General features: G+C 36.4%; 1 protein-coding gene across 1 annotated transcript; it reads left to right on the top strand.

Annotated features, from left to right (window-relative positions):
- Window positions 1-2,763: 2,763 nt before the first annotated feature.
- LOC136806672 (uncharacterized) lies at window positions 2,764-19,277 on the top strand. The gene is made up of 6 exons (XM_067063255.1): window positions 2,764-2,831; window positions 14,865-14,993; window positions 16,294-16,455; window positions 16,782-16,912; window positions 17,389-17,431; window positions 17,660-19,277. Exons 1-6 carry the CDS (start codon window positions 2,799-2,801, stop codon window positions 18,680-18,682), a joined length of 1,521 nt encoding a protein of 506 aa, XP_066919356.1. The 5' UTR covers window positions 2,764-2,798; the 3' UTR covers window positions 18,683-19,277.
- Window positions 19,278-26,544: the final 7,267 nt, after the last annotated feature.

Genomic DNA, 26,544 nt, shown 5'->3' with positions numbered 1-26,544 from the left:
ACATTTGAGTTTCCAGTTAAGTTTTACTTGTAATGCAGTTAAAGAGATTTGGTTTTTCGAATTGTCCGGGGATTGATTACTTAAAGTTCTTTTTGCTTAAAAGAAATTGGAAATAACGATAACGTATATTTAGGTGTGTTATCTTCCTGGACGATGTTGTGAAAAAAGAGAATTAGCAGGAATCTAGTTATGGTAATTACATTGTAAATAACTTCCTTTTTAATTAGGCCCTTGTCACACATGCTATGTTGGTATGTTTGATCTATTTCAGATTATGTTGATTTGTGATTAGTTTACTTTACAAAGTTTCTCTCTTGTTGAGAGTGAAAAATATTTCTTGGTTTATCGTGACATTTCATTGTAGCCTCTCTCTCAAACAATATTCTCGCTCAATACTTACATGTATTTTTATTCCTCGAACTATTTATCTGTTAGTTTTGAATCTCTTATCCAAATCTTTGACAGCCTGTCAAGACCTCTCTCTTATCGAATTTTATAAGATTTGAGCATTTGTAATCAAGTAAACATATATAATTTCGTTTCATTTTCCTTCTCATTATGAACCTCCATCAAGATGTAGGAGAATGAGGATTTCAATTTTTTGATTTCAAAAGCATTTTTGTTCAGTCACTGGTTGGAAAGATATTTGTGTTTGTTTTTGAGCGGGTGAAATATAAACAGGCAGAGGATTTCCATTTTAAAAAGTGATTGTTTGGGGCAGCTTATCTCAGTGAAAGCTAACGCTGGTTTGGGTGTTCAAAACAAACTCAACACAAACTTAAGTTTACTGGTTAGTAAAGAAAAGCTCCCAGAAATTAAACCGAATATTTGATAACCTTATGACTCATTTTGCGTGCTCTTTCAGAGGTAATCATTCCATCGATCGGTATTTCGTAATTGACTCTGATTTCCATGTTAGATATTAAAAAAAATTCTATAAGATTGTAACGTGGTATTTCTTTCATAGATGTTAAAGTTTGATAATTCATTCCAATGTCAATTAAGGAAAGCACCTTTTAATTGCTATTGAATGACGTAGAAACACAACCTTTCTTGCATTTATATATCCGTGCGGTGTGTCAAACAGAACAAGAGATTTCTTTAGACATGAGAAGTTACGGCCAACTTTCAAAAGTCAGATTTTCGTCATAAAGCAACTTTCGGATTAATGATGATGTTAAAGATTTGGATTATGGTTTTAGAGAAGATTTGTGAGATTATGAAATCCCTGTTTGAGGCGGTCCGCAAGTTGGATTTCGAAATGATTTATTTGAAACCTTTGATTATAGTGTTTTAATAATGTTTGGGTGTCCTTGTCAGAGATATTTTATATCAGTAATATCGAGAAAGAGAGAATAATAGAACGATGGTTCATGCTGGCACAATCTTCAGGTATTTTACATTTCGTTTGGAATGGGCCAGCATGAAACAGCTTTAAGTTAAAATCTTTGCCCTCAGTCGAATCTTTTCGAAATATTTTTGGGATTCTATTTATTCCATTGTATCAGCGGTAATAAACTATCATACAAGTGTACACAACCTCAATCAATTCCATATTTGAGATATCTTATAAAGTTTTCCTAAAATATTTTCTGCTACATTCGGATACTGGAAGGAAATGAGTGACGTCAAAATGTAAACATTGCTCTGACCGATGTAATGTAATATATTTTTGTTTTGGTTTACTCGTATTTCATTCGCACATTATACAGAGCTTTCCATTTGGTTAAATATGGATTTGAACTTAAAAAACAGACTTTTTTGGTAGTAAGCAATTTGATTTGGAAATTGGCCGGACCATTAGGATGTTTTTATGGTAGAGTTTTATCTTCTAGTTTCTTGTGCAACTGGATTTTTTGAATTTTTTCTTTAACTGTGATAGAATTTTGTTGCATTTGTTTTCTTCATAGGCATCTGATCATTCTATTGTTTTGCTAAAATTACGTGTATATATTCTGCTTTGACTTTCTCATTGGATTTTAATGTTTTCTCATTTGTTTCACTAGACACAAAAAAAATAACAGAAAACAAAAATAAAAACTGCAAAGATGAACAGTGTTGAAGTAGTGACGTCACCTACCGGTGCAATTCGTCAAGAACCAGAAGGCATCAACGAGAAAGATCATAAACAACTTGTGGAAGGCGATAATAACAGTTTGTGTGGTGATGATGAAGAACTGGACCCTAGAGTTGAGGTGAAATGAAATGATATCGATTTCTTTCAAGATACATTATTCTCGAGATGTATCGAAGTCATTGTGGGCCTCGTTTTCAAATAGGAAAATCACTCCGAACAGCCTTAATTATACATTTAACATGGTTTACCCAGAGACTGATATCTAGACAAATGTACAAACAGAAAAACAGAGACAGTAATTGTGTCTAATGTTAAGGAAGTTGAAAGACTCTGAAAACGAGGGCTGCATTGATTCTTTTTGACATTTCTCGAAAGAATTTTTCCATTGAATAACTTTTAAGTGCGACCGTGCAGTACTGTCAATTTAATATGCTAATATCAACCCCCCAGTCACTTTTCAAATCGCACAATCACGCAAAAATATTGCAAATCACGTTATCGCGAGTTAAATTTCCTTTCTATCACGATCATGTTGATCACGTTGGTTCCTCCGTTCACGCAAGCACGCACTTTAAAATCTTAAATCACGAAATCACGAACCTGAAAAACACCAATCACGCCCTCACGAAAACCACTGGGGACCTCTCATCGTCTTCAAATGAACATTTTACTTTTCTTTCTTTTTTTTCAGATCGAGTTGGAGAAACTAAACAAAGCATCAATGGAAATCAATATTTTGGAAAAAGAACTAGATGTAAGATAATGTTTTTAATCATTTTAAAATCAATTCTTTCCCCTATCTACAATCAGAAGGTCATAATATTTGAGAAAAAAGGGAAATTCACCGGGAAGTTTTGAAACCACAATCGTTTTGTAAGTGCTCTAAAGTAGGTTCGAAGGGTAGAGTTTTAATTCTGAGTTTTAACGCTAGACTTAAGACATAGGAAATTATGATCTGAGGATCCAAAAGTTCAAAAATAGTCCATTAAGGCTCAGAATATAGCCTGGAAGTCTGCCAACCCCTCCCAAATTGAAATATTCGATTAAATTAAAGAGATAGCCTAAAATCGACTTTCTCGCCGGAACTTTAAATCTTGAAAACCGTTAAAATAACCGGAATTCTCAATATATTTCAACTATGATTTTAGTTTTAAGTTAAAAACTGAATTTCCTTGTGGAGTTGTCGAAATTTTACTGGTTACTGATTTTTTTGAGGGGAAAATGTACCGAGTGAAATGATTTTCCTAAATTCCAGTATTAGAATGGCTGTTAGGCTTTGGCGCTAGGTTGGAATATTTGACCAGATCGCTAATAATAAATTTTACAGGTTTGAGGATCGAGGTTTTGAATTTCTCATATTTCTCTTTGCCGGCTCAACCCGTTTTTCAACAAACATTCTTCTAAAAAAAGGGGAGAACAGATTAAATATAATGTTAAGCCGATTTTTGACCAGATTACCAAGGGTCACGCACATTACAGCTTTCAAATCAATAAGATAAAAACATTATTTAAAGACAAACAATACGGCCATTTCATTTTTGATTAAACAACCACGGATATTGCGCAATTTTGAATTATTTTCGAGAAAACTGTCGAGGGGTTCCCTCTGACGTCCTATCGCAGCGCCATCATTCAAATCAGAAAGCGAAGATAGTATACGGCAGATTTTCTGACTACAAATTGCTAAAAAATCTATCATTGCAAAATGTAACATATAACAAGTATTCTGCTAGAAAAATGCAGCCATCACCACAGGGACGCATGTGATTCAACATGGATATCAAGATATCAAAAACTTGCTTATATATGATGATGACTGGCAGCTCTTTGCAGAGGACACCCGGTTCCGTATTGAGCGGTCTAGGAGTCGTCTCATTAGAACGGTCTACGCGATGGTTTATACTGCGACCAGCTTGCAAGACACTGATACACAGTTTTTGGATCGAGTGCGTTAAGTCCAGCGTGAACCACTAGGGAACAAGGCCAGCGCACTCTCACCTCATCCACGATGGATTGTGGAATCGATACCTAGCACAGTCACAGACAGGCTTTTTGAGTTTCTATCTACCCAATTCCCCTCACATGGCGTGGGTTGGCCCGGGCGAAGGTAACATTCACTTGCCAAGTGAATCACAGCACCGAGCGGGAATCGAACCCCGACCTCCTGGACGGCAGTCAAGATTGATATCCACTACACTACTGCGCTTTATATACACTATAAAACACACACTATGAAGAAGTGTGCTTCATTTCATTTGAGGACGTATTTGAGGACAGAGAGGAACGCAGTTTTGTTGGATTTTTAAGATTTAGCACATTTGGCATTTGGAGAAAGGATTGTTTTTGCATCTATTGTTTTACTTTTAAAACGCTTTTTCCGACTCGCCCCACTCTACTCGGGATTTACGTTTTGAAGGTGATTCTGTCGGAAGAGGCGAACAGATCATATTTTAGATTGCCGCCTTTTTCGACAAAGAAAATCTGTTGTGATAATAAACAATAAACTGAAAAAAGAGCTGGAGTTAACCTCAAACAATCAACACTAATGGTAGGGCAATTCTCTTAGGGACTATTGCACCCTGCAATGATAAAACGACTAACGTAAAATTTGTAACATTTTCATTTTAATTTTAGTTTTTTTCTTTTTCAAAGCCAATCTTTCTGTTTTTTAAGCCAAGTTTCAAAATCTAAAGTTCCTTTGCTAGCTGGTGACGTCACAGAAAACAATTTTTGTTGCTGGAAGTTAAAAGTACCATCATAAACGACCATAACTTGCAACAGGGATTTAACTTGTAACAGCATCTTATAAAAGCAAGAAATTATTCGAACTTGACTTTGCTTAATTAACGTCTAACATACCATTTTGAACTTTTCCTGAAAAAAATGAGCAGAAAATGAAGCAATCTACGAGGAGCAAACCCGTTAAGTTACTGTTGCAAGTTAAGTCTGTCATCTGTGTTGCAAGTTATGGCCGTTTACGGTTTAATTCTTTTTTCTATGTATAAATTTTGACCATGTAAAGGTTTGATTGAAAATAAACATTTTTTTGGATTTTAATTTTTGTGCCAACTAAGAACTAATAGAATATAATAGTTTAATTTGTGAGATTTCATTATAATAAATGAAGACTACACGACCTATAACCAAAGGTTTGGTTAGAGTGCTCTAGATCATAACCTAGAAGCTTGCACATATTTTTATGGTGTCACCCTGACCAATATTTTATCCTTGTCTTTGTTGTGATTTTATACTTTTTTCTAAATTATTAATAGCTATTTTTACATTTACATTTTATGATTTTATTCTTTTTACAATTTGTTAATAGCTATATTTAGGGAGGGGCGTACGGGTTTGACGGTGTGACGGTATTAACCCTTTTTTCTGTCGGTGTTTCGGTGTTTGAAGAAAAAAGTGACGGTATTTCGGTGTCAAACATGCCATGCGGTGACAAAAAAAGGATTTTTACCAAATTTTGCTGTCGGTGTTGACGGTAATCCAAGAAATATGCGTCGGTATTTCGGTGTCTGCGACCCCCGTACGCCCCCCTCTATTTACATTTACATTTTACGGAAAGTTTTAATATACTGTCAGTCAGGGTTACTTTCATAAGTAACTCTCATCAACTTCAAACAGCAGATTTTTTGGGTTGATGTGGAATGCATTTAAAACAAGTTATAAATAAGCTGTGTGTTGTTTTTCTTTACTTTTGTAAATTGCAAACCAGAAAAATCTCCTGTTCAATATTGATGAAAGTTACCCCTAGCTTATGAAAGTAATCCCGATTGACAGTACTATGGTTTTATCAAAAGTGATTTCAAATGTTTTGACAAAAAAGTAAAAATATGACTTTTCAATTTCTCCTGATTTTTAACAAGTGATTCCTTGATGAGATTAGAAAAGATAATGGCATTTTCATCAAAGTTACTATGTTCGGCGTAAAAATATATATATTTAATAATAATATAAAATATAAAATATATATTTTTGAGTTTGTTTTTGTTGTAGTCATTACTGGTAGGATTGGGTATGTACTCTTAGGTGCCAAATAAACGTTGGGGATGGAAAATTTTCAAAATTTTAATAACGGGGGGGGGGGACCTAATTGCGGGGGGGTGAAATTCTACTTCTGAAAACCCAAAATTAAGGTTAATATAGGCTAAAATCAGGCTATTTAGAGCAAGATAAGGGATCTTCTCTTTGACAGCTGAAAATATTCTTAAAAATTAATAAACGGGGGGGGTCCTAATAAGGTCCGGGGGGGTTGGAAAATTTTCGAAAAATTAACAAGCTAGAGGGCCTGTTTATTTGGCACCTAAGAGTAGAGAAAGTTTTTACCAAGTGAATATTTATTTCTGCTTTGTATGATACTGTTTTTATACTGTTTTTATATTTTTTTTAATATCTGAACGATGAGAAGTATATCTCGAAATATATCACGAGAAATTATAATTTGTTGGTCACATCCGTTTCGATAATATTTTGGTTACTTTAATCAGTTTTAGGAATTGCATCATTGAACCAGTTGCTCAGGCTTTTGGTGATTTTCAGGTCCAAACTGAACCAAGCAATTAAGTTGTATTCAGGTTTATTTCTCTCTTTATTTCTCTATTCATAATGTATTCATTCATGTTTTATGCCAGTTTGGCCATTGCAGAGGAAATATTTAACCGCATCCTTGCGGCTCTTGTTCCAAATTTGAAAATTGGAATTAGGGGAGAACTCGTTCAATCTCGAACTTTAAATTGTACAAAATGAAAACATATTCATCCGGTTTGAGAGATGGAATGATAACACCCTCCCCCTGCCTCCCCCAATAATATATAAAATCACGCATTCATTTAATTTACAAAATTCACGCCGTTTCGATTTTTCAAATGAGAGAAATTTCTTAGTTTACCCCTAGAATTACTGTTTTGCGATTTGGCTTGTTTTCCGGTAGACAAAAAGTATCGGTGCACCATATCTGCTGATTTCAATGTCCTATCGTGGTCGGTCGGTCGAAGTAGAGGATGATCTTACTTTAGATGCTGTAGAGGAAAGCAGAGAATCTGATTTGAGACTGAGGATGAAGATAGGGGTGACCGGAGGAGGTCTATCTGTTGAATTGCTTTCGCGGGCTATTTTAGAGTCGTGGAGTCGAGGAGCATAACATTTTCAGTTGAATTTTTTCTTATTTGCCAGTATTGATTAATTAGCAGTTTAGAGAACAAAGAAAACCATTTTGGTCATTTTTGTTGTCAACGTAGGGTGATACACTTTTACTATACTCATTGGAATAAGTTTACGTTATCAGCTAAAATTTATTTAAGAATTAATTTTTGGGATGAAAAAAGTGAAGTGGAAGGGAACACTAGAACCAGGTGCGAAGCATGCATTCTTTTGATCCTGGTGGGTGTATTTTTGTCGCACATATGAAAACCAGGTTTGTTGTTAACCCCGTTTTTATTGCTTCAAATGTTTCAATTTAGGATGAGGAAACAGCATATAAAGTTTCAGCTCACTACCATTAATCGTTCTTGAGATATGACCTTCGCCCCTTTGACCCAGTATTTCAAGGGACCGGTCGACCCCAACACTAATAGGATGAAGTAATTTCATTCTGAACATTCTTAAATCTATATATTTAATAGCCGTACTCTACAATCAGTGCCATAACATATTGGCACTTTTGGCAAATTTACCATTTTTCGAAAATTGAAGTTCGAGCTAGAATGTCAATTTCGGGCCTTCAACTTGATTTCAACGATTATTTCGATCTGGGAGGGATTTATTGGTTTCTAGGCTATATTTCAAGCCCTACTGGACCATTCTTGAAGTCTAGCGTTAAAACTCAGAGTTAAATCTCTACCCTTCGAACCTACTTTAGAGCACTTGCAAATCGATTGTGGTTTCAAAAAAACACCCCGGTGGATTTCCTTTTTGTGCCAAGTATTTCGTCACCGATTGTAGAATGAAATGATCGTGTTTTTTAGTTTCATCTTAGATTAAGGTTGCTTAAAACCTTCTATAATAAAAATGGTAAGTGAAACCATTGTAAGCACCAAAAGAATTCGACAATGTGTTGAGTAAAGCAAAGCAAAGGAATAAAGAAGGATTATCGAAACGTTCTTTCCTTGTTGCTCTCAGCAATAGAAACGACTATATAAGTATAACATATCCTTCGTCCTTTCTCTTTTCAACTTTAAGCACGCTATTAATATATCTTTATTGCTCTTTTAAAGCGCTTATCATTCATTTCTGTGTCCGGGAAGATTATCATCACTATGCGCTGCCCCATCAGACGCACGGAACGTTGTTTTAACGTCAAAACAACGTCACTCGAACGTCAGAATGTTATTTGGACGTTGTAAAAACGTTGTCCGTCTGCTGGGTTTCGATCATTTAAACCTTTCTTCCATTTGGTTTAACTATTTTTACTTTTTAAGTTTGATTTCAAGATCTGGTTTAGTGAAAAGCCCTTTTGAGCCGAGTGCTTATAGATTACTGCACTAGCGCCCAATTTCCTGAAACCATTTCTTGCAACTAAAGCTTAGTTTAGTCGGGCGGCTTTTTGTGTCTTGTCGAATCCAATTTTGAATTAAAGTGGACAAAAGTCAAAGTCTAAAGTCAAAGTTTTCGTCAATGCAATGATCTAATGCAATGACTTCTTTTAATCCTTTTCAAAATATTTCGATTGTCGATATTTTGCCGATCTTAATTAATTAAGTTTGACACGCAACGGTCGGCTAAATTCGTCCTAGAGAGATGAGTTCCATGCGTTTAGCGTGCGTTGATCCATTAAAAATCATTTCAGGTTCACTGCCAAAGCCGGCGAATTGTTTTCAGTTTTATCGCTTAGGCTTACTTTAGTTGGCCGGTTTTATTGCCATGTCGAATCTAATTGAATCAGATCGGCAAAAGAAGGGCAGTAAAAACCTTTGCTTGAAAGAAGTCATTGAATTGACGAGAACTTTGACTTTAGACGGTCAATCTATCGTCGAAGCCTTAGCAAGCTTGAACTTCATAGCATGTCTTTTCTTTTTGAAGCAGACCTAACAGTTTATTTGGGTCAGAAATGTTATTTTCTACAAAATGTGGAGGTTTTATGTCATTTGCCTCGCAAGTAACATTGTAAAAGTACCGGGTGGTCCAAAAAAAGAAAAACTTCGGACGTTTGACGGCATCTCAGCAAACGAAAATTTTCCTTCAAACAACAGAAAGAAGGTCTAAATAAAGAAAGACTGCTTAGCGTTTAAGTTATAATCTTAACCGACCTTTTTAAGAAAAGTTCAATTGAACTGTCTCCATGGCAACATGTTGTTGTTATGATAGATGACAAAGCACTCTTTCCTAAAGTGGGGGTTTTGTGGTATTTAGATAAATTTTGATTGCATCGACAACATTTTGCGCTCATCAAATGATCCTTCTTATGAGTGGTCACGAGTGTTTATTCCATTTGTTTTCGTTTTTATCGATTCCAATGTTGATTTATTTTATTAAAAACTGAACTTGTTTGGGTGCCTTTCTATTTGCTATAAATCAGTGAGTTTATACACTGTGGAAAACTCGAAAACTTGTCAGATTGTTAGAGCAGACGAGTTCCCCTTAGTGGAAAAGAAAAGAAATGATTTCACCAGACTACCAAGCATTGGACGAAAAGCTGCTTGCCGGTATCAGTGTAGAATCACTGCACCGATATGACACGAATATGTCCGATATATTCCAAAATGCGTTTTACGATTTGTCGTTGGAGACAATAGGGCTTGCCGAAGGTGGTTTCGTCACCTCTTTCTTAAAGAATTGGAAACATGCTATTGGAATATCAAGCTTTACCAAGGCTGTACCTACCATCATCTCAGGTGAGTTATTATGATGCACTGAAGATGACTACAATCAAGGTGATAAGGTTGTAGACTTTTTAAATAGCAGAAAATCACTAAAAACACAGTATAAGTGCCCTCTTAACCCCACCCAATGCTTTTGAAAGTGTTATGTTGGCATCTGGTAGCAATAGCTGACCTTATTTACATCAACTTTGAAGGAAGGAGCACATTTCTAAAAGTCTACGGACCTTTTGAACTTGATTGTATGTCGAAAAGCTTATGCTTATTTCTTTTTAAATAAAAACTTTGTCGTTTCTTTTTCTGGCAAAACATTTTTTATCCGCAACAAATTTTGATTCACTTTACCACTTTTTCTGTTTTGGTAGAGATACATACCTCTTGTTGTTTTTAGTAGAAATTAAGGTTGAGTTTGATTCCCTATCATTTTTCTAGTTTAAATATGAATAATACATACACAGGGGGGGGTAATCGGGTTGGATAGGCACTTTCAAAACTACCGTACGTTTGGACAAAATTTAGTTTTCTAAATCGGACCCTTTTTTATTGCAGTGCAAAATTTTTTTTACAAAAACTTACCTCAAAGGACCGCTCGTCCGGTAGGGTAGCACTTAGCTTAGGTACAGCACTCCTAAAGGAGCTCCTAACTGCTGAGTTACATCGCTAACAAATAATCTTGTGTTTTTTTTTTACGATTTGACTTAAAAGGGGGCAATCTTTAAGATTTAAAAATATTAAAAAATGCAAACAAGACCTAATCTTGCCTACTGTAACCTTAAACTTTACCATACTTTATTTTTAGGAAGTTTAATCGAAGGGGCCTCGTTGTCGAGGTTATTTCGACCATCTTTGGGAGAAAGCGCGGAGCTAGAAGCAGATATCATGTATGTCATGGGAATCGTCAATGAGGAGTCCCTTAATGAGGTGCCTTGCACTGTGCAGGTACAAGTTTTTTTTCGAAATACAAGGGTCTAAAGTGCTCTTTTAAATATAAAGGCTATTTTGCTGTTTAATCTTCGGTCTTTTTTTCCCACATTTTGTGAAATCCTTAGAATTTTTCCTTTAGAGATAATCCTTATTGATTACTGTAGATAAAATGTATCATAAAATATTATAAATGTAAATTTGGATAGTGTCAACACAGAGGATTGATGTGCTTTTAATGAACTGTTTAAAAAATATTTTTCTTTACATGTAGGAAATTGCTGAAAACCCTGGCTTTGTCACTATCTCACCATCAAACAACACAATCAAGATGTTAACTGATGAAGTCCAAATCGATGAAATTTGTGAAACTGGAGATAATGGTGGCGTGTTTATCAACGGTTCAAAACTGAGATCGATCCACCAACGCCTGCAACCACGTGATTGCGAAATCGATTTCCGCATACCGCCTAGCCTGGTTAATGTAGAACGGAAGATCACAGGGCCTAGCGCCGAAGTTCAATTCAGTGTTGAGTATTTCGCTGGTCAACAATTGGATTCATTTATCGAGTTTTTCGATAGCATTCTAGCAATAATGCCAACTCTTTACGAAGACCTGTTGCAAAAGTTAGATCAGTCTCACGAGACCCGGCTAACATTGAAAGCTACCATGAAGCAGTTGATTGCCTGCGAAGAGAAACGAGCGGGGGGTCAATCGAGTGAGTTCACCCAAGATCAGATCAGAGAAAGCTTTGAAAAAATATCTCCCTCCATAGATCGTTATACAGAAGCATTAGACAGCATATATGACAAAATCAACGATTTTAAGAATCTTGTCCGTCGTGCATTGCTTCTGACTGGTTGCCAAACGAAGAACGAAGAAGTAGCTTCGTTAATGTCCCAAAACACGGACATGCTGATGAAACCATGGCTGCCTGGCGCAATTGGTGGACTAACCGAATTTGCCAAAAAAGAAGACGGCTTCTTTTACAGTGCCTTGCTTAAAAAATATCATGTTGTCCAGGATATACCTGTCATTGCCAGTGAATTAATGCTCAAAGAACAGCTTGCAAATGTAGACTTTGCTTCACTTTTGGAAAGCTGCCAACGTATCATCAATGACATCAACCGGTTGAAAGAACTCAACGCTATCCATGTCACCAATATAGTATCATTTGATAATGTCTCCTGTTTTCATTATCCAGCCTGGCCTGATATTGCTACCGAATGGTTATCAAGAGACAGAGCATGGCCTGCTGAAGAGGTTGTGAAAAGCATTGCCGACAAAGGATGCTGTTTAGTCCCAAAGCAAAGCGACCAAGATGAAAGTCATCGTCTGGAATGGAGATACTCGTTTTCGTTAGCCGAAATCAAAATCGCCTTAAACCGAACACCGAAAATGAGTTACTGTTACTTCGTCTTCAAGTCGTTGTTTTACCGGCATTTCAAAACCATGGAGCCTTCCCTACCCTCTTATGTTGCTAAAACGTGCATGCTTTTGTTGTCAGAACAACAAGTCCCTGAATGGTGGGTGGAGAACATGATTTCTAAATGTGTTCTGGAGTTGTTCATCTTCTTGAGAGAACGTTTAAAACAGAAGCAGTTGCAACATTATTTCATCAGCAGTTTGAATCTGTTCGATCAGGCGCCTGTTGAAACGATGCAACAAAGTTTACAATTGGTTACGACCATCATTAACGATCCTGAGAACTATATTTTGATGGACGGTATTGCATTGCGAAAATTGAATCAAGTAACTAATGAAGTTTCCAAGTTGCACCAACTCACCCCATCTCTCAAGTCCAATAAAGAGATTTATCTGAGAAAGACTGAACTTTATAAAGAGCACTTGAATCTGTGTATAAATGACGCCCGATGCGATCGATTCTATAAAGTGTACAAAGCTATGGAGAAGAGAGATCAACTTCAGAAGTTCGTGGCTATGCATTCACACTCTCGATCAAAATCCGATGAAGTAGCTGGAATGGTTGATGTTTGGTTGCAAGAAAATCGAAAAGCCCTGGAAGAAGCCACTAACCAACTACTGGAGGCTTCTGATAAAGCTGAAAAAGATATGATAGAAATCAATAAAGCACGCAACGTCAGCTGTTTTTTATGCGATGAATGTTTCCTTGGCATTCCCTGTGGAGAGAAGAAGTACACGTGTCCAAAATGTGGCCATGATCTTTGTGGTAAATGTTATCTAGAAAATGATGAAACCGTTTCTGGTACTAGTACGTCTTCTATCGGGGAAGCGTCATATCGGGACCCGTCGCCCAAAAGTGATTCGTCTTCAGTTGAAGAAACGTCTGTCGTCCAAACAGATGTCCGGGAATCGTCACGCACATCTTCTCCTGGGGAAGCATCTTTTCATACGTCATCTATCATCAGGGAAACACCCTTCGTAGATACCTTTGCAGAAGAGGATAAACCTTTTAGAGGAGAAAATCCATCCAGCAGAATGTTATCAGGTGCCGTAGAAACCCCTTCTGTCACAGAAAGGACGAACAGAATAATGGATACTGCTGAAGAGATATCTTGCATTCTCCCTACAAAACACGAAGATGACCTGTCTAGTGTAGATGAAGATTCGTCAGCACCAATTCATCCAGAGGAAGGAGAAAATGACAGTTTGTGCTCCCAAGATTCATCCGGAGGTATTTAATCTACTTTTCTCTCTTGTTCACCCTCAAACCCTCTTAAACCTTGTAGGACAACCCAATGCAAGGTTTTAGAGGAGTTAGGGTTGAAGGTGAGACGTGTTTTCTGTAAATGAAATTGTGCCGAATAAATTGTCGTCTTATAGAACGATGTCTGACCATTATGATATTCTATTCAGCGGTACCAGTGAGTTTTACTTCCCCTAGCCGTAAAAATGGGGTGGTATGATTCCATTTCTTCTGTGAACAAAATAAAAGAGGTTCTTGTCCTGTTTAACTACGAATATGCTCTTGTTGACTTTAGACGATGTTAATATTACCGCTACATTAGACAGGATAACAGACTCATTCAAGGAAATTTGCAATACCCAGGAGAATTTGCAGGACCACCAACGTTGTCCCAAGTCACAGCACCAGATGTTAGAGTTCAAAACGACATGCGCGTCCACCTGTATCACAAATTGCAAGGAGTTTGGTGACCAAACAGCAAGACAAGTTTCGCAAGCTCTCCTTCAACGACAATTGCAAATTTATGATGGATTTATTCAACTGACGAGCATCCTTGGTACGTGCAGCAGCAGCACACAAGCGAAAGTTTTGTGTAACGAAGAGGGCGAAACAATGAACAGGTTGATGAAAACACTGTACACAGAATTGGGCTTGTTCTTTCCTCAAAGAAAAGGTAAGAGATTTCTCGATACCTTTTTGTGGTCAAAACAAGGTCTATTAAATAAAATTTACCAGATTCGAAAGTCTTATTTTTTTCATGTTCAATTTTAGTTGAGTTCATAGATAGGCAAGCCACCTATCCACAAACTGTCTGGATATCCATAGTTGGTGGGCGTTCGGTTATAGAGGGAGATAAATGCCAATTTTAATATTATCGAAACTTAGTACACGATAGTTTACCTCACACAACTCTCCCATATCCTTTTTCTAAAACAAAAGCTTTCAAAATGACAGACCTTCATTCTTACACGACATTCACCAGAATTTTAACTATTTTTCTTTAGACGAGGACGCAACGACAGAAGTTTTGGTTGACCAAATCGTTTTTATCAAACAAACAATCAAACGAATGGAAAGACGATTATTCGTACAAGATTTATTATTTGAAAATTGAATTTTTTTATATTTTTGTATGCACCATTTAAAATTATGTTACCATGAGAATAATTTTTATCACAATTTACTAACAATTATTGTACCTGTATCAATGTATTTTTTACGAAACAACACCCATATTCCTGAACACAAAAGGTTCTTCGTTTCTACTTTTCACTAAACGCATACTTACGCTACGTTCCTCCTCCCACATCCATGTTCGCTTACTTATTGGAAAGCTATATTATCATGAACCCTATATACATTAAATTGTTATAGGAAGCGAGAGCAGTGTTCCGTCAACGTTTAACAGATGCCGCCAAAACTCTCAAGCAACTTGGTAAAAGCATTGGGAATAATATCGACAAAGCAAGACCATATTTTGAGATGTTGAGCCAATCAAAAAAGGTTTGTTATTTGAAACAATGATCAGTTCTTTTCACGAGTGTGAAAAATAGCTTTTTTTGTAAAATTGAAGAATTTGAAGAACCTAGGCTAATTTGTTGTGTAAAGTCCATTTTCTTCTGTTTGAGATAAAAAGCGTTGCTCTGATCACATTTGAAGGTGAAAGGGGAGAATTCAGATAAGCAGTGCAAAACAAATCCCTGCTTGCTAGAGCTCATCTTTTGTCCGCCGAATTTTGAAGGTTGAACTTTCGGAAACGGTGCGCAACGCGTCGTGCGCATCGTGGGCACCCCCCCCCCAGCCCTGTCATGCCAAAGATTCCCAAAATGGTACTTGATGCCTCTCTGCTTGATGCTCAGCAACTAAAGTATACCGTGAAAAGCACAGCTCAAAATCATATATTTACGCTGTGCCGACGAATCGAGATTCTATTCATCGCGCAATCAGCGAAGACAAAAGTAACCATGACGACCATCCAAGATCTTGGATGAGCGTCATAGTCGATATTTTTATTCCCGTCGTTGAAAACACAACTTACAAAAAGTCATCAATGCTTTGTAAAAAGAGTCAGTGATAGAGAATCATAACATAAAGTCTGTCTATTATTTCGATTCAATTAAAGTGAAATTTCCATAATTAAAAGTTTAGTAATTACTGTTATACATTTGGGGATCATGTAAAAGATTTCTTTCGAAATAAACTCATTTCAACTACACTTGGAGGTTTCTGGGGAATTCGTAAATAGTAAACTGCATACTGATACAGTCTGCTAGACATTAATATGGTAATATTTGCTCTTCATCTTTGATTTTTTCTACAGTGATTAGATTGACACATGCGCGATAAAATTTCTATTATTTGTCTTCAGAGGTTACTATTTTCTTTGAAAACTTAACCTCTGATACTCAGGGTAACTAAAGTAATGATTAAAGTGCAAGTGGAAAAATTTTGGATTGGTGCCCTCCCCTACCTTAGGGTAGACAGCTAAAGGACGTCTCTCGGTCGCCCTCGACTGCGGTGGCAAACAAACAAACTTACTTACTTTTGCCCATGTCCTACTTCTGAAAAAAACTCGTTAACAATTCACAGTTTGAACCTCTATGACTTTAATAACTTGTACTTTTTTCACAAACCTTTATCAACAACTTTTTACTACTAAGACTAATGAATTCTTCTGATTGTTAAATTAAATCGGTAGAAAAACCCGTTCACGAATTTTCTTCGAGCTTGTAGTTTCTTTCTTTTAATAGTGATTTGTCTCAGTTTCGTTTTCTAATTTACTTTCTTTCCTTCCCCAAAACAGGCGCAAGCGGAATGTCAGAACGCAGCGGTGACGTACGAGAAAGCGTTTCAACTTCACAAGGGGGCACGAGACACTATCAAAATAGCAGAAGATAAGTTGATGAACAACCCTGGCATGTTTGATGCTGCTTGGCAAGAGATGCTAAACAATGCTAATTTAAGGGTAAAATAAATCCCTTTATCCAGCGTTGGACGAAGCCCTAGTTTTGTTACTTTAATAGAATTACTTTTCGTAAGGTTTAATTTCGCGAGCTTAAAATCAAATAAACTAATCATTGAAATAGCCTTATTTAAAAGATGGTCGGAGAATGTTTTCTGATATTACTTCATGTCAAATGATTAAATTTTGATTCCGACTCGAGCCACATAGCCGTTGGTTTTGCGGGCTAATTTTTCCCCAATAATGTTGAGCCGTAAGCTTCAGTAGTTAACTTGCATCGTCAGGGTTTGTTTTAAGTGAAGTTAAACCAAATTTTTCTCTTGCTGCAGATCATGGAAGCAGAGAAAGAAAAATACAAGAACGAGCAACTGCATCACGAGTCGACGTTAGCTTACCTCGAACTCGCAAAACGTGCATCGCAACTCGAAAAAGAATTACGAAAGTCTGTCAATAAAGCAAGGTAATCATTATCTTACTTATCTCTAACTGAAGTTTTTATGATATAGAAAAGAGACGCCACCATAGATTTATAAAGCCCGAAGGTCTAGATGGCGTACTTTTGCTGAAAAGTGTGCCGTAGTTAGGTAGGAAATTCTACAGCTTCGTGGGTTTTTTTTGCCTTTGATGGCTTAAAGCACGACATCTAGCCCTTCAGGCTTTATAAATCTATGGGCGCCACTATTATGCTGACAAACGCAGAAGAATTAAGGAAAGAATTTATGCTCGCGCGGTGCGGGAGTCGTTCTTTAATTTTCAATGTTCTTTTACGCTCTTTTAAAAAGTATCTTCAAGTACCATTTCCAACTTTTTTCATGATAGAACCCCACCTTGCGCAGCGTATTGAAATACTGCAACATTCTGATCGAGTCACTAAATCAAGTTTCTTTCGGAAACGAATTTTTAGAATTCTCTAATTACAAATTCTTTAACTTTTAGACCATACTTTGAACAACGAGCGTTCTATCTTGGATACCTTGAGGTAAAATTGTAATTCGTTTTTTTTTCAATTAGTTAATTAATCGCTATTAATCGAAAATCTTTACATTCTTTACATTTTATTCCTTTCTTGAATTTTGGATTTATTTTTCTCATCATTTCTTCTTCATTATGCAGGACTATTCAGCAAATGTCATTACCCTAACTCGCAAGGTCACGTTGACGTTTGTTTTCATTACTTAACACGTATTATTTTTTCCAATGATTTCAGAAACAGAAGGAACATGTCCAAGACCTCGAAAGCAAGTACGCCAAAGCGAAAGTCCAATACTCGGAAAGTTTAAAAAACCTCGAAATTATTAGCGAAGAAATTCACAGTAAGCGAAACGAAAATAAAAGGGGTGAATGCGTCGGAGCAGAGGCGGACTCTTCGCCGCCCTCTGCCCAATTATCTAGGCGTAGATCCACTTTGAGACGGCAATCGGAGGAGAAAATTAAAACTGCTTTAAGTCGTCAGCGTTCGCAACCAACAGCAGGACTATGGAAGTATCGGCATTCTTTACTATTAGACTTGGACGTTGATTTCGATATTGGAAGAGAAGATGGAATTGACTCACAACTCCGGTCACCGACTCAAAAGAAACCGTTAAGTCCCGGTGCTAAGAGTATAGATATTGGTTGCGTTAATATGAAATACTACGACGATTTCCAAGTTCTTGACATATCTCCGTTTCTTGATAAAAATAAAGTAGGGTCGCCGACGAAAACGAGTGAAAAGAAATTGAGTTATGCGATCATTCCGCCAATACACGAACTACCTTCAGACGTTTTGCAGCAAGACGGGCATCAGCAGGCTACTAGTTCGACCGGAGTAGAGGCTAACAGTGATTCTAATGCGTCACCAAGGAAACACTCTCACGCCGTTGTCATAACAATGGACGACGTCATTAAACATCCTCATCAAACGGACGGGGGTCGGCACTCGAAGGCGGACTTTGTGAATCATTTATCTATGGTAGAGGAAATTGTCGAAACTCCGGTGGATAATGGAGAATCTAAAACACTTACTTCAGTTGAAACCGTTAACCAAGACATAAGTAATTTGAAAACTACAGATTCGGAAATCACTAAAGTAGGTCTTCAAGCTCCTTTTAATGAGTCGGAAACATTGAGATCTGAGCTTGATGAAGATCTTGGCAATATGAAAATTACTGACAGTGAAATTAGAGATAATGTTATTGATTCTAAGGAAGCGGAACTCGGAACTATCAAAGATACCAGCATTGAATCTTGACTGCTAAAGAGAGCTAGCTAGCAATTGTAAAGTGATTTGCCAAATGATATCTTCAAAATTTTTTTCGTTCAACGAGACTTAGGGGCTGGATGTATTGCACTTTAGAAGTTATTCATGTTTGATAGCGTTACGTAATGGCCATCATCTCTAGAGGAGATTCCTTACGCAAATCAAACGTTGGCTTCCATGATGGCTCAAATATGTAACTTTACCAAACATGAAAAACCTCTATAACTCAAAAGATCTAGAACCAAATTAATGTAACGAATGCTCGGTCGAGCTATAATCTTCTAAAATTGATGAAGCTTTGACTTTGTGTGGAGACGCTCTAACTTCTTACATCATGCTCTTACGAGCCTGTTCATTGCAAGAACGTATTGTTACTCAAATGTAAATTTATGGGAAATATTTGGATTCTTACCAGGAAATGTTTTATATGATATAGTAATGTGTAGATATTTTATGGATGCGTTTTAATGTTTAGATAATTTTATAATAAAGTTAACACCATAGACATAGATAATTTAAGATATTTTAACCGTCAAAGATTTTATTAGAGTTTGAGATAATAAAAACTGTTTTCCGGTTTTTTTAATTTGGCCGCGCCACTTTTTATATGGAATATCTCTCCTCTTATTTGAGATGTGTATTAAATTAGAATTCAGCAGCCTGCCAGTTGACAGTGTTTCCTTTTCATGGTTCAAGCAGACCCTATGACACTTGACAATATAGTGTTTTCAGGAGAAAATCGGCAAAATGTGACGAGAAAAATCGTGAATTTCCTCTTTTACTTTATATAAGACCGCGGTCGTTTATAAGATAATGTAGGTGCAGAAGTGTATTGGGTTTCCATCCATCTCGAGTGTCGTACAGGAGGTCAGGGTATGATACACACTTGCTGTTGTGATTCAGTATAGGCGTTATATGATGATATGATTATTGTTACGGGATTTAGTTTGTATAAACTAAACTAAAATTTGTTCCCTCCATTACTTTTTGCTTTATTTCTACTATGTCTAAATTAGTCGTCTAGGTGGCTAGACCACCTGTCGGTGACTGTGCTAGGTATAGGTCCAACAAAATCGGGGAATCTCCCCTGTTTTTCGAATTCTTCATATCATTTCGTGTATACCAAGCCCTAGTTTAGGCCCGTTTCCCATCTCAACATTCTATTTCTATCCAGCGTGGTTTAGTGGTGATTTTTTTTTTTTTTTTTTTTTTTTTGTCAGGTTGATATGACATCACTTGCTTGACATCACTACATACTTAGAATCTTACACTTCGAACTACGAACTGATGTGCGTTTTTTTTTTTTTTTTTTTTTTTTTTTTTTTGTTCTCTTTGGTCCTTTATTTTAATATTCTCGGTTGAATAGTGCCTTTTGGAGCAATTCCCCGAGCGTCTCAAATCAACGGGGATTCCTTCAGTGTGCTTCCTCTAGATTTTTTAGGCCGTTCGGCCTCATGGGGGCCACGTGGTAGTCCTGAAGGCAAGATTGCTGCAGTACCTTTGTGTAGGCCCCGTTTGACAGCGCAATCTCTCCTTTAGACACCCGGTAATCCCACATGAGTGCCTTTTTTAAATTTTTTTTAGATTTTTTTTTAATTTATGAAAAACGCAAAACTTGTACAATCAAGGTCATAATATTTGAGAAAAAAGGGAAATACACCGGGAAGTTTTTGAACCACAATCGATTTGTAAGTGCTCTAAAGTAGGTTGGAAGGGCAGAGTTTTAACTCTGAGTTTTAACATGAGACTTAGGACCTTAGGATCTGAGGATCCAAAAGTTCAAAAATAGTCCAATAAGACTCAGAATATAGCCTGGAAGTCTGCCAACCCCTCCCAAATTGAAATATTCGATTAAATTAAAGAAATAGCCCAAAATGGACTTTCTCGCCGGAACTTTAAATCTTGAAAAACGTTAAAATAACCAAAATTCTCAAAATATTATGACCTTTATTGTAGATAATCCATATATCTAGAGAACAAATTTTTAACGTATATATTTATACCAATTCTTGGTGATAAAAGAGATTGAAATAAAAAAAAAATACACCGATACGATACCCTACTTCAGTTTACTTTTAAATTTAACTTAGAAGCTCAAGAATTACTTAATAGTGTTCCTATTTCAGGATGACTGATTTTCGGCTTTTTTACTAAAACGCTACGACAATATCCTAACCTTCCCACAAACAAAAGTAAGAATACTGTAAGCTGTTTTTGTCCAACCCTAACACGCCAACGATATCCCGTAAACTTGAACTCCCCGAAGGGTCTGAAAAGTACCTATCTTAAGTGGATAAATTTTCGCGAGACGAGAATTTAAAGATTTCGCGTGGATTAAATTTCGCGAATCAAGGGTCTTTAAAATTTTCGCGAAAATGGTTTTCTTTATTTAATGTGTTTTTTTAATCGAACAAAGAGGCAGACAAAGTCACTCAAAAGTATTCAAAAAACTTCAAAAAACTACTTTTAGTGTAGAATTTATAATTGAAATGAAGAGTTGAACTCGTAATATAATAATTTGATTTCTTTCTTTGATTTTGCAAACTTTTATTTTCGCGATTGTAAAATTCCAAATAATTTCGCGTGGACTACTAATTTTCGCAAATGAAAATCAAAGGCCTTTAAAACTTTCGCGTGGACTAAATTTCGCGAAAATGGGAAAAATTCGCGACAACCGCGAAAATTAATCCACGCGAAAATTTATCCACTTAACAAATTGTTAATATTTTAATTTGACAAAAAAGTCCCAAGATAGAATGAAGAAACAAAAAGAAGGGTAAATTTTTATCTGCTACCAGATGTGGAAATATGCTACGACACGCTTTGCTCTGAAGGTCGGGCATATTTTAACATCTGGAAGTTTTGCATATACGGGATTTGACTTGACCGCGTTTAAACATTTTGTGAGGAGCTTGGAAACGATCAACAGCAAGTCAGCATCTCATTCAAAATCGGATGCGGGTGCTAGTCAGAAAATATAACACATCGGATTCGCATCAGATTTGTAATATTTTCTAGACTAGCACCATATTCAAAATGGTTCGGAATCATATTCATGTACTAGTAAACAAACATAAACAGTCCCTAATTTAGCTTCATTTACATGAAAATACAACTTAAAACATGAATTTATTGCTTTTTCCAACTTACCTAGACATACTCGATAAATATTACACTAACCTTCATAGTTTTCAGGACCTCAAAAGTGAATTTTCAATGTGCTCTGTAAAATTACAAAATTGGGGGGCTGTTCTGTTGGTACACAAAAAGTGAGGTTAATCGTTAGTAAGTTACAAACTACTTACAAACTACCTATACAGAAGTCTGTAGATTTCTTTCAAAATTATCTGTTTTGTACACATATTTGTACTGCTGCTACAGACTTTGACTGACTTTGACTGTTGTCGGTCAGTCGGTTGTGTTCAGTTGTCTGGCGGTCAACAGTCGTTTTGATAGGACCGCACAAGATTATACCAACATGAAACTTACTGAAAAAGCATAAGGAACATACCTGTTACTGTTTCTTTATAATCTTTGAGTTTGGATTTGAGAAAAATCAGTAAAAATCAGTCCACCAAAACAAACAAAAAATAATCAACATTTGTGTGCAAAAAACAATCTTTAAAAGGTTGGTGCATTTACAGAAATTACACTGAATACTAAAAGTAATACTAAGAAAGTATAAAGACATTTATATTGTAAAAAAAAATCCACCAAAACAAACCAAAAACAACCAAAATCTAACAAAAGTTCTTCACTACTTGCCCCTCTTGAATCCGAAATTTGCTTTGTCATTGAAGCGCCAAAACTGTAAATAAAATTAGTTTTTGACGGTCGGCGCAGCAGACATTTTCATGCTAAATTTTGTTCAGTCGGGACGAACAAAATTCTTGAGCAAGCGAAGATATAGCCATTGAACCCGACTGTTGTCGGCACATCAAAGGGCCACTACTAAACTTCTCCGATGGTATATTGGTCCGCTCCTTTAGAGCTTTAGCGTGGGCGGCCGCCAATACGCCATCGGAATATCAGATAAGGTAAATTTAAACTAGTCATAGCTTTCACTAAATGCCCCCACATAAAGATCATGTCATGCACTTTTATAAAGCTTTAATGCTTTAAAGATTAAACATTAAAAAATGATCAGGAATAATTGATTGATTTAATTATTGATTGATTGGTTGATTGATTGATTGATTGATTGATTGATTGATTGATTTATTGATTGATTGAGGCGTTTGCTTGAAAAAAAAAATTATATTCCATTATAAAAAAACACATACTTGAAGAATTCATGCAGCTTGATAACTTAATAAAATTTAAGGAAAAGCTGGAAAAGCCTCCCAAAAATATATTTAAAAAGTTATGGTATCATTATCTTACTGATTTTCACATCTCCTGTTTGTTTGTTTTTTCTCCTAGTTTCTTTCTTATAGCGATATATGTCATGATTATTATTCACTAAATAGACCTTTTCTAATAATGTCGCAGACATCTTCTAGATTGTAGGCAAAATATATGGACATACGCAGTGAATAAATCCACAAGGTAACCAATCAGAAATAGCTTGTTTTTTTTTTCATTGGCTGCTATATTTCAACATTTCTCTATTGCTACTTTGCCTAATAAACAATAGTCAAGAGGATACTGCGTATAAAATTTATCGAAAAGCTCTGCGCCATCTTAAGTTGGGTGAAATAGAAACTCACTTATCCTAGTTAAGGCCCGGGCTCCACTAGCGTACGCTGTGATTGCACTTCTCAAGCAAAATCTTCTATGTTGTTGATCAAATAGTCGCGCGGCTGAGGTCGAAAAAAGTGGCTAGAAAATGATTTTCGTGATACACCTCTTAGATTCCACTTTTTTCGATGGAAACTTTCGAATTAGCATATGTAGATTCCAAAATCAAAAAGTTTCCACGATATTATCGTGCAAGTAACGAGTAAATGGCGATTTTTTGCGTTTCCAGGCAAAATTGCAAGGCCTGGAAATTCATGATTTTTTGGGGGTCTTCAAATTAAAAAAATACCTATATCACATGATAGAGCTCTTCAAACTGAGCAAAAAAGTGTATTACACCAAAGTCCCAACTTCTCTAGATCAAAAGTTATGGCCTATTGTGGTCAAAAAGGTGTTAATTTTGCATAAATTAATGCAGATTGTGGGGAAATTCCCTGTTTTCCATCAGTTTTTTACCACAAATAGGCCAATAAATTTTGATCTAGAGAAGTTGGGACTTTGGTGTAATACACTTTTTTGCTCAGTTTGAAGAGCTCTATCATGTGATATAGGTCTTTTTTTAATTTGAAGACCCCCAAAAAATCATGAATTTCCAGGCCTTGCAATTTTGCCTGGAAACGCAAAAAACCGCCAATTACTCGTTACTTGCACGATAATATCGCGGAAACTTTTTGATTTTGTAATCTACACATACTAATTCGCGAGTTTCCGTTGTTTTTTTTGGAATCTAAAAGATGTATCACGAAATGAAACGTTTTTCGACCTCAGCCGCGCGACTAAAAAGAAAAGTAAAGGAATGCCATTGTGGTTCATTCAGACGTACAGTCGAGAAAAGTTAAAATGCGCCTAAATTTCTTTTCAAGTGCATAGTACTTTTTCATGATGCAATCTTTTCTCCAAGCTGATCGCAGCGCAGACAAAGAAGAGACGTGCCTTCAGGAAGCTAGACTTTTTGAGTTTATAGCTACTAGCGATATACTTTCCCTTTATGGTGTTTCTGTATGACTGTCTGTGTACCTAGTCTAACCACCGTTAAATGCCTTCGGGAAGGTCTCTCCTAACTTAGAAAGCCAGAATTTGGAGCTATTTCACCAAACCACTGGAGCGTACTCTTAGGTGCCAATAAACGGGGGGGGTTGGAATAAACGGGGGGGGTTGGAAAATTTTTTGAAATTCAATAACGGGGGGGACCTAATTGCCGGGGGGGTTGGAAATTGTACTTATGAAAACCCCAAAATAAGGTAAATATAGGCTAAAAGCAGGCTTTTTGGAGCAAAATAAGGGGACTTCTTTTAGCCAACTGAAAATATTCTTTAAAATTAATAAACGGGGGGGTCCTAATAAGGTCCGGGGGGGTTGGAAAATTTTCGTAAAATTAACAAGCGGGGGGGACCGTTTATTTGGCACCTAAGAGTAAGTTATTTAGGCTATCACAACTGCATGAAAAAGTTTAACGTGCGCATGTAAAGTTTAACGAGTAAACAAACTTTTTTCAGGTTTTTGAAAAAAAATTACCACACTGAAAAGACGTAAAAACACTCTAAGTGAGGTAAATTATTTTGAAGACCAAAAGAAAAAGTCAACCACGTTTGGATTCAACTTTACATATGCGTACATTCATCTTTTTTGTACTTTGCCGGTTGTTTTACTAAGTTAAGAAGGACTTTCTCGAGTTACGACCATATGATGGTATTTAAAGCTCAAGAGCCCTATAAACAAAAGGTAGTTATCAATAAAATGACAGACAAAAAGAAGTTAGAGTTTGAACAAAAATATCAAATGTACATTTGAAAACTTAAGCAAATTTCTTTAAAGATTCTGGAAAAAGAATTGAAATCATTGCTGAAGTGAACTTCTGACTAAATTACAGTGGTTAGTATTCAGTTTCAAAGACAAGAAACAAAATTTGACATACAAAACACTTTTTCTAGTCAATGAATCAGCTCATCATCATCATAATCAGTCTGCCATTTTGTTTGTTTTGATTTGCACAAGTAATATTGTAATTCGTGTTATATCATACACTGTTTTGATTTGCATTTATAACACTCGCTTCAGCTTTTCAAAGCTAAATCAAAACTAAAATTGTAATATGTAATAATGATAATACCATATAACGTAATATGAAAATATGTATACTACCGTCCCGGAAAAAAACCGAACATTTACGGAAGAGACTAACTACGGATATGCTTACGCGACAACAACAACAAAACAATTCGCAAGATTTTGAGATTCCAGTCCAATATCCATGCGTGAAACTATGAGTGCCTCCTCGTCGCTACGCTCCTGCGGGGGCAAAAAGTTCTCATCGCACTTTTTTGACGTCAATATTCGGTTCATTCGGTTCCGTAAGTTCAGTCGAAGAAAATAGGTTCCAAGATGGCGGATCTAAAAATTGGAAAAAAAAAGTCAAGTATCCAAATGAACAGTCCATCCATGTTGTAGGGTGGTCAGAGGAAATTTCAAACTTACTTGCAGAATACCAAACCAAGTTTAATGGAAAGCCATAACCATCAGAAGAAAAATGAGGGGTCATTTGCCTTCCAATTCTTTAAAGTTCCAAAGATATTCCATTTTGAAGTTCAATTTTTCAAGCATTTTCGTGCACGCATCGCCCAGCCATTTTGTACCTTCATTACGGCACCAAAAGCGAAAGTGTTTTATAAAAAAATTCCGCGCGGGAGGTTTGGTGCGAGTTTTATTTTCCGTAGATGTAGCTGTAACGGGGGTAATTACACAAATCTTTCCCTTAGCGCTTGCCACCGGAAAACAGCTTGATTCTTACTTTTTTCACATTGGAAAGAAAAAACATTGTTCTTTCTAAAAAATTCACGTTCGATAAAAAAATTAGATTTTTTCAATGAAAAAAACGCCTTTTAAATACATAATTTGACTTCCTGAAAAATATACGTTGCTCCAACCAACGTACGTGGTACGTCTCAAAAGCTAAACTATCGGGGGGAACGATGCAAAAAATTCCAGGTCGATAGCTGTTTCTGGTGGCTAGCGCTTTGGATTTTAGAACCCCCGGATAAAAAATTTTGCCGTGCCGCGAACAAGAAGTTTGAAAAAACTCACCCGCGAGTACTCATTTTCAAATTTTGAAGGAA

Source organism: Clytia hemisphaerica, unplaced genomic scaffold, assembly GCF_902728285.1.
Source record: "Clytia hemisphaerica strain Z4C2 unplaced genomic scaffold, Clytia hemisphaerica genome assembly, whole genome shotgun sequence".
Classification (NCBI taxonomy): domain Eukaryota; kingdom Metazoa; phylum Cnidaria; class Hydrozoa; order Leptothecata; family Clytiidae; genus Clytia; species Clytia hemisphaerica.
The sequence above is the reverse complement of the archived record's forward strand: the minus strand, read 5'-3'. Positions and strand labels throughout refer to the sequence as shown.

Bases quoted from the DNA above. Each gene is read 5' to 3' on its own strand.
- LOC136806672 (XM_067063255.1), top strand. From the start codon at position 2,799: ATGGAAATCAATATTTTGGAAAAAGAACTAGAT. The intron at 16,456-16,781 runs GTAAAATAAATC...CTCTTGCTGCAG, and splicing joins TAAACAATGCTAATTTAAGG to ATCATGGAAGCAGAGAAAGA. The intron at 17,432-17,659 runs GTAAAATTGTAA...CAATGATTTCAG, and splicing joins TCTATCTTGGATACCTTGAG to AAACAGAAGGAACATGTCCA.